Raw genomic sequence first — 14,715 nt, forward strand, 5'->3', positions numbered from 1 at the left:
CATTATATAAAGGCACAAGTTCCCAGTGAGAAATGTAAATGTGTTTTATACCTAAAATGTACCAACAAAATAATTTTTAAAAAATGGTGAAAATGGATACCCTTGTTTCATTTCTGATATTAGAAAAAAATGTTTTTAGTTTTTTGTCATTCAGTATGATATTGGGTATGGGTTTGTCATATGTAGACTTTATTATATTGAGCTGTGATCCTTGTATATCTAATTTATTCAGAGTTTTTTTCATAAACGCCTATTTAATTTTTTCTCCATTATGGAATTGATCATGTGATTTAAAAAAATAATCCTTGATCTTTATTTATGTGATGTTTTATATTTCTTGATTTGGGTATGTTGAACAAACCTAGTATTCCTGGAATGGAACCAGTTTGATCATGTTGTACATACACTCCTTTAAATGTGATTTTGAATCAGTTTTCAAGTATTTCTTTGAGGATTTTTGCATTCATGTTTATTAAGACTATTGCTCTATAGCTTTTGTTGTGTTGATACGAGGTTTTGGTAACAGGGTAAAACTAGCTTTACAGAATGCATTTAGAAGAGTTCTGCCCTTTTCATTTTATGGAATAGTTTGACAAGTGGTAATATTCAGCAGTGAATCTATCCAGTCCTGGGCATTTCTTTCTTGGGAAACTTTATTATTGCTTCAAACTCATGCTGGACCTTAACACTGAGGTACACCCCTGTTCTTTTTTATTTTTGAGACAGGGTTTTGTTAAGTTTCTTAAGTTGCTTACACTGGGCTTGAACTTGCTGCCATCTGGCTTCAGCCTTCTAGAGTGATGGGATTACAAACATACAACACCATGCCTGGCTTTCACTTCTCTTTTATACCAGTTTCACTGTGTCCCACAGGTTCTGGTAGGTTTCTGTTTCCATTTTTATTTGAATCGAGAACTTTTAAATTTCCTTGATTTATTCAATAATTCAATGCTTGACAATTCTGGGCAAAAAGAAACATGGTAGGGGGTATCACAACCCCCAACTTGAAACTATACTACAAAGCTACTGTGATAAAAAAACAGCATAGTACTGGCAAAGAAACAGACCTGAGGACCAGTGGAACAGATTAGAAGATGCAGAAATAGCTCCAGACACACTCAGCCATCTCATCTTCAACCAAGGAGTCAAACACCCTCACTGGAGGAAAAATTGCCTCTTTAATAAATGGTGCTGGAAAAATTGGGTTTCAGCTTGCCAAAGATTAAAACTAGACCTGTATCTCTTACCATGCACTAAACTAAAATCAAAATGGATTAATGATGTAAATATTAAAACAGAAATGCTGAACTGGCTGGAACAGAGATTAGGTAAAACTCTGGAAGACATTGGTGTAGAAAAAGATTTTATGAACAAAACCTCAGTTTCCCATGAACTAGCACATACAGTCAACAAGTGGGATCTCTTCCTATTGAAATGCTTCTGCACAGCAAGAGAAACCTCCAACAGTGTGAAGAGACAATGTGCAATGTGGGAAAATATTTTCACCTGCTGTTCCTCAGACAAAGGTCTACTATCTATAATCTATAAAGAACTTAAAAAAAAAATCAAACCTCCCTAACTTAAAGACCCAATCCAAAAATGGGCATCTGAAATGAACAGACATTTCTCAAAGACGTAGAAATAGCAAATAAACATATAATAAAATGTTCAGCACCACTGGTCATTTGAGAGATGCAAATGAAAGCAACACTGAGATTCCACCTCCAGAAAGAATGGCTGCTATCATGAAATCAACCAATAACATGCTGGCGGGGCTGTGGGGAAAGAGGAACCCTGCTCCACTGCTGGTGGAAGTGTGAACTGGTGCAAGCACTGTGGAAATCAATATGGACATACCTTAAAGAATTAGGATTGGAAGTCTCATTTGACCCAGCTATTCTCCTGCTGGGTATCTTCCCCCCAAAATTAAAAAAATCATACCATGGTGATTGATATATGTGCACCCATGTTCATAGCGGCACAATTTGTGATAGCTAATACTTGGAAGCAGCCCAAATGCCCATCAACTGCAGACTGGATAAAGAAAATGTGGGGGTTTTTAAAAATAAAATGGAGTACTACTCAGCCATAAAAAATGAGAAATTAGAAATATTTATAGCTAAATGGATGCACATTGAGGCGATACTCTTAAGTGAAATAACTAGGACACATGTGTAAATACAGAATAGCTTCTCTAGTGTGAGAAACTGAAAGTGTAAATAAGGACAAAAAGATATAATAGATAATGTGAAATAGGAAGAAAAGGGGCAAAGGGGAAGAGGAAGTGGGAGGGGTAGGGAAAAGGAAAGAAGGGAATGGAATTAATATGAGAAAATGAAAAAATGGAAACAACATCTTTGTAAATTGGTAGGGATGGAGGGATTGAAGGGAGGGCAGGGGAATGGGGAAAAAATAAGAACCAAGAGTTTATGTAAAGGTGTAGATTTCCATTGATGAATGTCATTATATTGTATACCAAAAATGTACCAATAAAATTAATTTTAAAAATAATAATAATTAAATGCTTGATCAAAAATATATTGTTCAGAGCCAGGGATTTAGCTCAGTGGTTCCGCCACCTGTCAAAGAAGTGCAAGGTCCCAAGTTCAATCCCCGGTAGCCCCCCCCCCAAAAATATTGTTCAATCATCATATGTTTAAATAATTTCCACATGTCTTGGTGTTCATCTTAATTTCATTCCATTATGTCCTAATAAACTGTAAACAGTTTTTAAATTTTTGATATATGTGAAGATTTGCTTTATCACCTATAATAGCTACTTTGGAGACCATTTTGTGTGCTAATGAAGTGAATGTTTCTTTGTTGTTTTTGAATGGAATATTCTATATATGTCTGTTGAGTCCATTTGATATCAAGTAAAATTTAACTCTGGTGTTTCTGTGTTGATTTTTTTGCCTAGCTTCTCTGCCTATTGGTGTGAGTGGGGTTTTGAAATTACCCACCATTATGATATCGGGTCATACTGTGTGTAGTATTCCCTATGTCCTGTAGTACTTGTTTTATAAAATTGGGTGCTTCAACGTTCTATTTGATGATTTATAGAAATAATCGTGTTTGATTCTTTCCTATTTATCACCTGCTTGTTTACTCTTCTAGTGAGACTTATTCTTTCTTCTGCTTTTGTCGTTATATTTCCCAGTGTCAATGAAGGATTCTGTTGAATATCTTCTTTAGTGCTTGTTTAGTGGACATGAATTCTTCTAGTTTATGCTTATCTTGGAGAATCTTTATTTCTCTTTTGATTCTTATGTATAACTATACAGGATATAGTAACCTAGTTTGCAGTTATTTTCTTTCAGACTTTGAAATATATCATTCTGTGCCACCCTGTCCTTCAGGATTTGTGCTGAGAAATCTGCAGGTATTCTGATAAGTTTGCTTTTATAAATGACTTGGCACTTCTTTTTTGGAGCTTTTAATATTCTTTCTTTGATGTGAACTTTCGGCAATTTGACTACAATATATTGTGGGGAGATTCTTTTCTGGTCATGGATAATTTGAGTTCTAAATGTTTCCAGTATGTGGATGTCCATGTCTTTTCCAAAATTTGGGATATTTTCTACCTTCAATTCCATGAGTACATTTCCTATGCCATAAGTCTACATTTCAACCTCCTTCTCTAAATCTATGGTTCATAGATATTAATTACTAATATTGTCCCAGAGCTCTTGTGTGTATTTTCCATAGTTTCTTTTCTTTTTTTTTCTTTGATAGTATCTGGCTGTGCTAATTCATTTACCTTGTGTTTAATCCCTGCTATTATTTCTTCCACTTCATCTAGTCTATTAGCGATATATTCCCCTCCATTTTTGACTTATTTAGCTTGATATTTCCAAGTTTTTTGTTTAGTTCCTTTTCAGAATCTCTGTTTCTTTATTGAATTGTTTTTGCCATATCTTGCACTGACTTCCTTAATACTTTCAGCTGTTCATTTGTATATTCTTGCAATTTGTTCGTCATTTTTCACATCATTATTTTCAAATCTTTGTCCAACATTTCATCCACTTCGGTATCTTTGGAGTCATGTACTTAAGAGTTATGAACTTTTGGAGCTGCATGTTGCCTTGTTTTGTCTGTCTTTCTGTTTCTATGCTGGGATTTACACATTTGTTTCAATGAGTAGCTCTTCCACTTTTAAGTGAAAGCCTTCTTAGAGAACAGACTTCTCATGATAATATTTCCCGGGATTTCTTTCCAACTGGACTTAGAGCGTAGTTTCCATTACTACTTTAGCTGCAGTTTGTATGATTTGACCAATAATGTGCTGTATTGGAACCTGAAGATCCCACTTTCTCTGTAGGTCTTATAAGAGTTTGGTCTGTCTAGTAGTTCAGTTGGTTGTGTTATAGACAGACAGCACAGTACTTAGGGCATGCTTTTTGTGCCATCCAAAAAGTTCTTCGTTTATTTTTGAAAGGATTAACAAAGTTGACAAATTTGTACCTAGATGACTTACAGGGGAGAAAAAGACCTTAAATTTAAATTTAATCAGAAATGAAAGTGGGAATATTGCTACTAATCTTACAGAAATAAAAAGGATTATAAGAAAATACTATCAGGCTGAAGATTAGCTCGGTGGTGCTGCTGCCTTCCTCATAAGCGCAAGGTCCTGAGTTTGATCCCTGGTACCAAAAAAAAAAAGAGAAGAAAAAAGAAAAATACTATCAACAATTGTATGCCAACATTTTAGTTGACCTGGATGAAGGGGAAAAGTTCTTAAATACAAGTGAATTACCTAATTAGAAATAGAAAATGTCAGCAGACCTGTGACAAGTAAAAAGACTGTCCAAAACCTTCTAACAAAGTGTAGTACAAGTTGATTTCACTGGTCTGTTATACCAAACACTTAAAATATTTACACCATTCTTTCTAAAACTCTTCCAAAAGATGGAAGAGGAGGAAACCGTTCCTAGCTCATTATGAGAAGCCAGCATTGCTTTACTGCAAAACCCCGTGCTCTCTTCGGTGGCACATATACTTTACTACAAAATCCAGATAAAGACATCACAAGAAAATTACCTATCAATATCCTTTCTGAATATAGTTATAAAATATTGTAGCATACTAAATCTAACAGTATGTTTAAAAACTATACAGTATGGAAAATTAAGAGTTGAGCCAGAATGCAAGACTAGTTTAACTTAAAGCAGATCAATTACTGGCCAGGAGTAGTCTTGGCACTCCAGAGGTTGAGCCCAGAAGTTTGAGATGAGTGTGAACAACATAAGAAGACCTCATCTCAAGGAAGACAAGAAAGAAAGGAGAAAGAAGGAAGGAGAAAGAAGAAATGGAAAAGGAGGAAGGAAAAAAAAGAAAAGCAATTTTTACAGTACTACAATAATAGAATGAATAAAAAAAGACACGATCAACTCATTTAACACACAAAAAGTATTTTAACACAATCTAACACCATGTTATGATAAAAGGACTTAGATAAAAGGACTTATGTGAATAAAAGGCATCCCCAAAAAGTCCATAGTTAACTTCATATTTAGCAGTGAAAAACTAAAAGTTTTCTCCAAAGACAAAGTTACTCACTTTGACTATTGCTGTTTAATATTATAATAGAAGTTCTAGCCAGACATCTAGGCAAAGAAAAAGAAATGAAAGAAATCTTTTTAAATGAACCTAATTGGAAAAGAAGAAGCAAAACTGTATATTCATATATAGCATATAATTTGGTAAACTTCAGCAAAGTTGCAGGGTACAAAATCAACACCCAGGAATCATTTGTATTTTTAAATACAAATAATAAAAAATCCAATTTAAACTACCATTTATCTGAAAAGAATAAAACCCCTATGAAAAAATTTTTACCAAGTCTATGAAAAACTTGCATATTCACATACAATTGTATGAAATTTATAAAACATTGATGAAAGGAATTAGAGCTGACCTAAACATGTGGAAAGGCACTCCCTATTAATGGAATAAAACAGTACTACCTATTGTGATCTACAGATTCAGTATAATACCTATCAAAATTCCTGATGCCATTCATTGTAGAAATGGAAAGACTGAACCTGGAATTTTTCTGAAATTGCAAGAGGTCTCAGATGGTCAAGCAATCTCAAAATAAAATATTCAGAGATTCACATTTCTCAATTTCACAACTTACTACAAAGCTTACAGTAATCAAAGCAATGTGGTACTCTTGTTACTAGGCACTCATGTCTGTACATTCAATTGTATCTGCTTGTTGCTGACAAAACCAAAGGAGGCCATTTATTTGGTGAAAAGGTAAAAGACCTATTCAAGCTTCAAGCTTAGCTCCAAGAAGGTGTAAGGACCTCTTTTATTTCAGTCATCATCTCCCTGTATCCAGGTATATCAAGTCTTTTATAGTAAGAAACAGAGGAAAGGGGAAATACAGTGAAATGATACATATCTCTAGGTTTGGTTAATCTCTCCCAGACATCTTTAGCTCTCTCCTTTTCCTGTGGAAAGGAAACTGAGACCCAACTTTGTGTGGCTAGCATTGACATTTTCTGTCACTTTATCTGGGCTAAGGAGAGGAGGGGGTGTTTCTCTGTAGGAAGAAGTTTGGAGAAACAGCTTGTCTCTGAAAGAAGCTACTCTCTCTAAAAGAAAAAAAATCAAATTTTTAAAGTTCAATTATGCTGTACTCCTTAAACTAGTGTTTTAAAAACTCTGTATATGATACAATATATACATGTGTTGAAACATCACATGGTACCCATAAATTTGTACAATTTTTACATATTATTTAAAATTATTTTGAATGATAAAGACCTATAGACCAAAGGAAGTAGAATTTTTTAATGTCATTTTCCTCATCATTGGGACAAAATACCTGACACCTGAAACTTAACGGAACAGAGGCCTATCTTGGCTCACAGTTTCAGTGGGTTAATTCCATGGTCAGCCAGCATCAAGCAAGAGCATGTATGGTAGAAGGGCCCAGCAAAAAGCTTACATAATGGCATCAGTTATGAAGCAGTGAGAGAAGGGAGGAGCCAGGAGTAACAATACATTTTTCCAGTTCACACCTCCAACTATGCCCCACCTCCTAAAAGCACATTTAATTATTGAACTCATCAATGGATTAAACCACTGATGACTATATTGCTCCCATGATCCTGTCAACTTCCAAACCCATGAGACCTTGGGGGGACATTTTAGATCTAAATCATAACACAATTGAAGATCTAAAAATAAGCTCGTGCATTTCTGACAGTTGATGTTTAACCAGAGTACGAAGTCAGATCTGTGACAATAGCTTTTGGGAAAAAAATAGTCTTCTCAATAAATGGTCCTAGGGCAAAGGGATTTCCACATGCAAAAGAAATAGTTAAAGCTATACATTACACCATGTTAAAATGAACTCAGTATGAATTAGTGACTTAAGTGTAACACTTATCACCATAAAACTCTTCAAGGAAAACAGGCAAATGTTTATCACCTTGGATTTGGCAGTGGATTTTTATGTTGGACATATTCTTATAAAGGACACCAATAATATAAGCAACAACAACAACAAAAACTTGGTAAATTGAACTTGATGGTTTGTGCATCAAACAACATTATCAGAAAAGTGAAATGATAACTTAGAGAAGGGAGAAAATATTTGGTGAAGTTGGATATCTGACAAGGCTTTAAAATGTAGAATGAAAAATAACTCCTAAAACTCAGCAACAGCAGCAGCAGCAATACCAAAATCTTGTTTTAAAAAAATAGTCAGAGGACTTGAATAGATACTGTTCAAAAGATGTACAGTGGATCGTTAAGCATATGGAAAGATCTTCAGTATTATTAGTTGTTACAGAAATGTTCCTACAAAAGCAAAACCATATCACACTCCACCCATTTGCATGACCATTTAAAAAAAAACAAATGAAAACGAGTGTTGGTGACTATAGAGAAATTGCACTCTCATATATTGCGTGGTCATTCTGTGTTTAGAATTACAAACTTTTTTACAGTTGCTAAATGACCACGCAATTCTGCCTTATTAGATCTATTTAGTGTAATGAAAATATATGGTGAATATTTAAATTTTTAAAAATTCTTTTCTTTTTTTTTTGATACCAGGGAATCGAACTCGGGTCCTTGCGTGTGCACAGCAGGCGGCAAAACCACTGAGCTAAATCAATCCCCTAAAAATTCTTGTAGTAAAAAGCACACTGCCATTAATCCCTCTCAAAATACTCCCATTAATTTCAACATACTTTACCATCATTCTTGCTACTTTCTGAAGCAGTTGTAGAAGTCCTCTTCTGTGAGTATTTTTTGAGGTCTGATCAAAAATATGGTCAATAATGGTGCCAGTTGCCATCCAACAGAGAAGCAGCCTCCTTCAAACATTGTAATGCATCATCTTCTACCATATTTATAATTCAGGCACTGTGCAAATCTGGCTCTCCTTCAAAGTCAAAATAACCATGGAAGGTAAACATTTTGAGTTGATTTAGGACATGAAGGCAGCCATAACAGCACAACAAAGGACACACACCAGAAAGGACTTGTAGAATTGCTTTATAAGGGGAGTATGAGATGAGTGTGTTTGATGAGAGGGGGATTAATGACAGTGTCTTTTACTGTAATAATTTTAAAAAATTTAAATCTTCATATTTTTAGATTACATCTCATATACTCAAGATAATTGAAATGACTCAAACAGGTATTTGTATGCCAGTGTTCATTGCGCCATTATTCAGTCATAAAAAAGAAACAACTCAAGCGTCTATCAACAATGAGTGGATAAACATTACTCAGGCATAAAAGGAAATAAAAATTTGCTACATGCTATAACACAAATGTTCCTTTTAAACTTACTGAAATAAGCTTGACACAATATGATTCTGCTTGGTGAAATGTCTACAGTAAGCAAATTCATAGACACAGAAAATACATTTACCAGGGGCAGGGGCAAGAGAAAATGGGGAGTTATTGGTTAATAGTTATAGTTTCTGTTCAGGGTGATAAAAAATATTTGGAAATAGCAGTAATGGATAGTATTGGGCATATAATTAATGCCAATGAATTGCGCACTTAAAAATGTTTAAAATGTGAGTTTGTTAAACACAGTTTTTTCATACTGTTAAAAAGGTTAAAAAAGGAAAACAAAAACATTTACTCCTAAAACTGAAGTTTATTTTTAGATTATCAGTTGTATTTTATTGTTGTATCTGTCTATTATTATACTATTGATATAGGGGGAAGAGTTGTAACACCCAAACCTACTAGATATCCGAAACATGAGTTCGTGTTCTCTAAAATCGAAGAATGAATTCTAGGACAATGGAGGTTAAGAGTAGGAAAATTTATTGAGAGAAAGATAGGTTCTGTCTAAGAGAGACGGAAGGGGGACCGGAAAGTGGGTTGCCTGCCCACCCCACATTTCAAAGATGTTTTATAAAGCAAAGCCATGTGGTGAGGGGGGTACAAAGTGGGACAAAATTATAAGACCCATTGGAAATGTACAGGTGGGCATGAGGTGGGACAAAACCATGACCAACCAATGAGATTACAAGTACAGTCACCGAGGTAATATTGATTAAATGAAGATCAAATGGGAAAACAAGTCACATACAAGAAATTTCCCATTTAGAATATCAATTACTGTGATCTATATCTAGGGGGAGTAATGTCTCTTTCCCTTTTTATATTGCTAACCAGTAAATATGCCTTAATTGTTCTCCATGTTGCCTTCTCCCTTTGTTGGCTCCTTAAAGGCTGGCTCCTTGAGGGCTGGCACCTTGATGGTGGCCCTGTCTAACTGCCTATAAGATAATCTAATTAACTTACCTATCTACAATACTATTATTGATACAGGGGGTATAGATGTAACTCCCAAACCTGCTAGATAACTGAAACGCTAGTTCATGTTCTCTAAAATCAAAGAATGAACTCTTAAGAACAGTACAGGTTAGAGTAGGAAAAATTTATTGAAAGATAGCTTCTGTCTAAGAGAGACAGAAAGAGGTTCTAGAAAGTGGGTTGCCCACCCACCCTACTTCTCAAAGGTGTGTTATGAGACAAAGCTAAGAGGTGAATTATGTACAAAGTAGGACAAAACTATAGTCAACTACTAAGATTACAAGTACAGTTGCTTAGATAATATTAGTGCAATGGGGAATCACAAGGTGGACATGAGGTAGAACAAAACTGTGTTGTTTTGGGTTTTTTGAGATAGGTCTCACTATGTAGTTTAATTTGGTTATTAGTTTGAAATTAATGTGGGAGATGTAGGAATACTATTCTTAAAGCTAATCAAGAGAAAAATGAGTTACTTATTGCAAGTTTGTTTATACTGTTCTTGAAGATGTCGACCATTTTTGTCGTGGCAGTGTTGAATTATTTTAGTAACAACTGTTCTTAATGAAACTGTACTTAAATCTATGCCATTTGTGTAACTGTTGCTGTAGGCTGCTTTAATTATAATCAGTCTATTTTATAAAAGAGGTCTTTTAAAAAAGTTATTTTGAAATTTGAAAGTTTTTGAATTACACTTCTAGGTAGTTCAGTAATTTTATCATAATATTTTCATTAATATCCCAACAATCCCAACTCCTATTGAGTCACTTTACTAACTGCCAGTGAAACCTTTATTTAAAATACCAACACTAGGGCTGGGGATTTAGCTCAGTGGTTGTCACTGCCTGCTGCGCAAGCACAAGCACAAGGACCCAAGTTTGATCCCCGGTACCTAAATAAATACATAAATAAGTAAGTAAGTAAATAAATAAAAAATACCAACTTTAATTGCTTCTCGGCCTTTTGGCTAAGATCAAGTGTAAAATACCAACTTTAATTCTGTTACAAAAAGATTTGGATTTTTATTTTTAGTAAGCTGTAGTGCTGCTCTTTTAGTTTTGTCCTTTTTTTCCCATTTTTTGTCTTGCTACTTATCTTATTTAGTACATCCCTGATTTGCCTTACATGAATGGAATTAAGTTAAAATTCATTAGTGTTTACAGCATTCAGTCATGGTACTTTTAATAATCTAAGAGACAGTTCTCAAATCAAGATCTGAATAATAGTTTCATTAGCAAGAATAAATGATATTAGTTTTTCAATGAAGTCATTTAGTTGATTTCTCAGTTCATACTTTTATTAGTACATGTTTGCAGTACATAATGATTACTTTTCTGTTGAGGTAATTATAAATTCAAATAAATAATTGGAAAGTTCCTTTGTAAATAAAGAATTAGAGCAAAGGCAGGTAGATAATTTTGGAGCTTTAGAGCCTAGAGCACTTGATAGAGATGTAATGGGCACAACAAATGTCCTGCCTTTAGTAGGTACATTTAAAAAGTAAAAAGAACCAGATAAAATTATTAACTTTAATAATGTACTTTTATAATTTAGTATATCGAGAATGTTATTTTAGCATGTAATGTTTTTAATTATTCATTTTTTATATTAAGTATTCAAATTCCGATGTAAACTTTATAGTTAAATATCTATTAACTCATCTACTTACTAGTTCCTTCAGTTACTTAAAAATTACTGAATGTCTGTATGGCTCAATTTCCCCTTTTTTTTAATAGACAGAATGAAAAAGAATGAAATTAGATAACATACATGACATGCCCGTATTATACAAATCTTGGTCATTTACTAAAAAACATGAATATTACAAGGCAAAGAATATACATAAAAGATTAAATTATTTGTAACCCCCAAATTTCTTTCTCTTTTTGTTGAATACTGCCAAGCATTGCTTTAAAAAAGTGAAAAAAAGGAAAGAAAAACAAGTAAGAAAAATTTAGTTGTAGATAAAAATCTAACTTAATGTTTCCTCTTTCAATGCTAACTTTTTAGCTCTTTTAAACTAATAAATAAGAAACTTAGAAACTTTTTCCTCCATTACTAGTGTGGTGGATCTTGAGAAGTTATTGGTGGCTTTCTAATGTGATAATATAAATCTTCCATTTTTTAAATACATTGTTGCTGGTTTTGAGAATATTTTTTTCCTCCTAATTTCAGGTTGGGTGGGACTATATCAGCATACAAGATAGTACCAGACGAAATAGAAGAAATCAAGGTATAGTATGGCACTTTTCACCTCTACACAGACTTAGTATTTTGATGGGGATGTGGCGAAAGAACTTCTTTCTCTCACATCATTGAATCTTTAGTTATGCTATAATATTGTTAAATTGCCAGTTATTCAACTTGAATTAAAAGTATATATGTAATGGATAATTACCATCACATTTCATCTGCTTTTTGCAGTGCATTTCTGAGAAAAATATTAGGAAATTCAAAAAGCAACACTCCTGTGAAATTCCTAAGAAAGCATTCTGCATATGCATTAGTCTGTATAATGTATTATCTTTGTATCTTGTTGCAGTTTATTTTCTGCATAATCCTTCACCAATAACAAATAATAAGTCTTTTAGTAAATATTTCCTGATTTATTTTTAAAATACAAATGCCAATTTCATTTTAAATGGGTATTGCAATAAATAATTGACCTTATTCTCCATTGTTATGTTTTTCTATCTCTTATCTTTTTAGTAAGTCCTGTGGAATGTTAATCATGTAGCACAATGTGTTGCTCTTTTCTGGAAGCAATTTACCATTTATATTCAGAACTGAGCTTTTTCATAAATGAAATTTAACAATTGGATAGCAGTAGAGAAGAATAAACAATACTGCTTATGTTATTAACAATTACATATAAAAGCCAATAAATTATTACACATAATTTGACTAGAATTTTTATTATCAAGTTCAGTGTAATTCAGACATTAATAATTTGTACTACTTTTACATTGGTTTAGCCCACTGATCATTATTATGTGATATGCTATTAATTTCAATATGTCGACTATTAAGTACTGTTAAATAGTCTGAAACATGAGTATGTTACTTTTTAAAATACATTTTACAGTGACTCCAAAAAAAACCTAAAACTCTAGAAACTTAAGCAATCAATAAATATATAAAAAATAAAAATTTGTATAGGTAATATAAAGTTTAAATCCACCAAAAAGTTACTCTGTCTTATAATACAGTAAAATGTGTTAATGGACTCATGATAAAAATCCTGACAAAAATAGGTATAGAAGGACCTTACCTCAAAGTGGAAAGAAATTTATGGCAAACCCACAGCCAGTATCATACTAAATGGGGCAAAACTGAAAATGTTTACTCTAAAATCAGGAACAAGGGATTTCCTCTGTCACTACCTCTATAATAAAAACTGGAATTTGAAGAAAGTAATTGTAGAGGACATTAGACAGTAGAAAGACATTTCCTGTTCCTCGAGAGACAGAGTTAGTATTGTCGAAGTGGCCATATTACCAAAATGGTAAATAACTTCATGCAGTTCCTTTCAACAATAGTCTTCACAGAACTAGAAAAGGAAATCCTAAACTTTTGTTTGTATTTTTTTTCCATTAAGTTTATTGGTACATTTTAGGTATAAAATACAGTTACATTCATCATTGGGATCTTGTACCATTACATGAGTATCTTGGTTCTTATTTTTTTTCCCCTTCCCCTGCCCTCCCTTCACCCCTTCACCCTTCCCTATTTACAGACATTGTTTTCATTTTTTTTCCTTTTCTCATATTTTTTATTTTCCCTTTTTTCCTTTCCCCTACCCCTCTCACTTCCCCTGCTCCTTTAGACCTTTTCTTCCTGTTACACAATATCAATTATACATTTTTAAAATTACAATATCAAGATCTAGGAGACATTACCACAGATTTTACAGAATTTAAAAGGATATAGAAAGCATATTACAAAAATCTTTTTTGAAATAAATTTGACAACTTCTAAGAAGTACCTTGGAAGACAAATTAATGAAACTAACTCTGGAGGAAATATAAAATTTGAATAGCACCTATTAAAGAAAGTATATTCCTAGCTTGAAAACCTACCTATATGACAACAACAGGCTCATATACATTTTAACTGATAAATTATATCAAACAAAGCAGAAAAAGGAAGGAACAGTTCTTCCCTCATTTTAGGAAATCAACATTGTGCTAATCCTAAAACCAGAGAATGATAATAGAAGAAAAAAGTATGAACATAGATAGAAATTTGTTTAACAAAACAAACTATTAGAAGTCAGATCTGGTAGTATGTAGAAAGTGGTTTTGTTATAGGGATGGCAGTGTTGGTTCAGCGTTGGAAGATCCACCCCTAAAAGTCATCGTTTTAACAGAGGAAAGGAAAAAGCCATATGATCCTGTCACTAGTTGGAGAAAAAGTTATTGGGCCAAATTCTACAGCTGTTCATGGTAAAAGCTATCAGGAGACTAGAAGTAGAACAGAACCTTCTCAACAGATTAAAGACAAGTACTCCATACTTCCAGTGAGAACACCTTATATGAATGGAGAAGATACAATGCTTTCTCCTTAAAGTAGGGAACAAGGGGAGATATGCTTACTCTTTATCTGTCCATTAAACTTTGAAACCTAGTCCGCACCAAAATAGTCTGGCAATAAAATGACACAATTAGGATAGGATTGGCAAGGTAGAAGCAAAATCTTTATCTGTAGATGAAATGATCATCTACAGAGAAAATACTAAGAAATCTCTAAGAGCCCCTAGAACTTGTAATTGAATTTAGCAGGATTAGAAAACACAAGGTATATATAAAAATTCAGGTCTGTGTATACTTGCTATAAATGAAGAATTGGATATTGAAATTTAAAAGTTATGTAGGAGTACAAAGGACCTAGAAAAGTTAAAAACAAAAACAAAAACAG

General features: G+C 33.4%; 1 protein-coding gene across 34 annotated transcripts in view; it reads left to right on the forward strand.

Annotated features, from left to right (window-relative positions):
* The window catches only part of Gphn (gephyrin), a 589,435-nt gene that overhangs the window by 178,188 nt on the left and 396,532 nt on the right, over positions 1–14,715 (forward strand). For 31 of the 34 annotated variants that reach the window (XM_087195039.1, XM_087195042.1, XM_021247567.2 and 28 more), the window contains exon 3: positions 11,974–12,031. The exons of the other annotated variants lie outside the window; for them this stretch is intronic. In XM_087195039.1, the coding sequence (XP_087051165.1) occupies positions 11,974–12,031 (58 nt within the window). The remainder of the gene's footprint in view (positions 1–11,973; positions 12,032–14,715) is intronic. 34 annotated transcript variants of the gene reach the window in all.

This window comes from Heterocephalus glaber, unplaced genomic scaffold (assembly GCF_053883595.1).
Source record: "Heterocephalus glaber isolate CG9 unplaced genomic scaffold, H.glaber_assembly_v1.0 deba00001608, whole genome shotgun sequence".
Taxonomy (NCBI): domain Eukaryota; kingdom Metazoa; phylum Chordata; class Mammalia; order Rodentia; family Bathyergidae; genus Heterocephalus; species Heterocephalus glaber.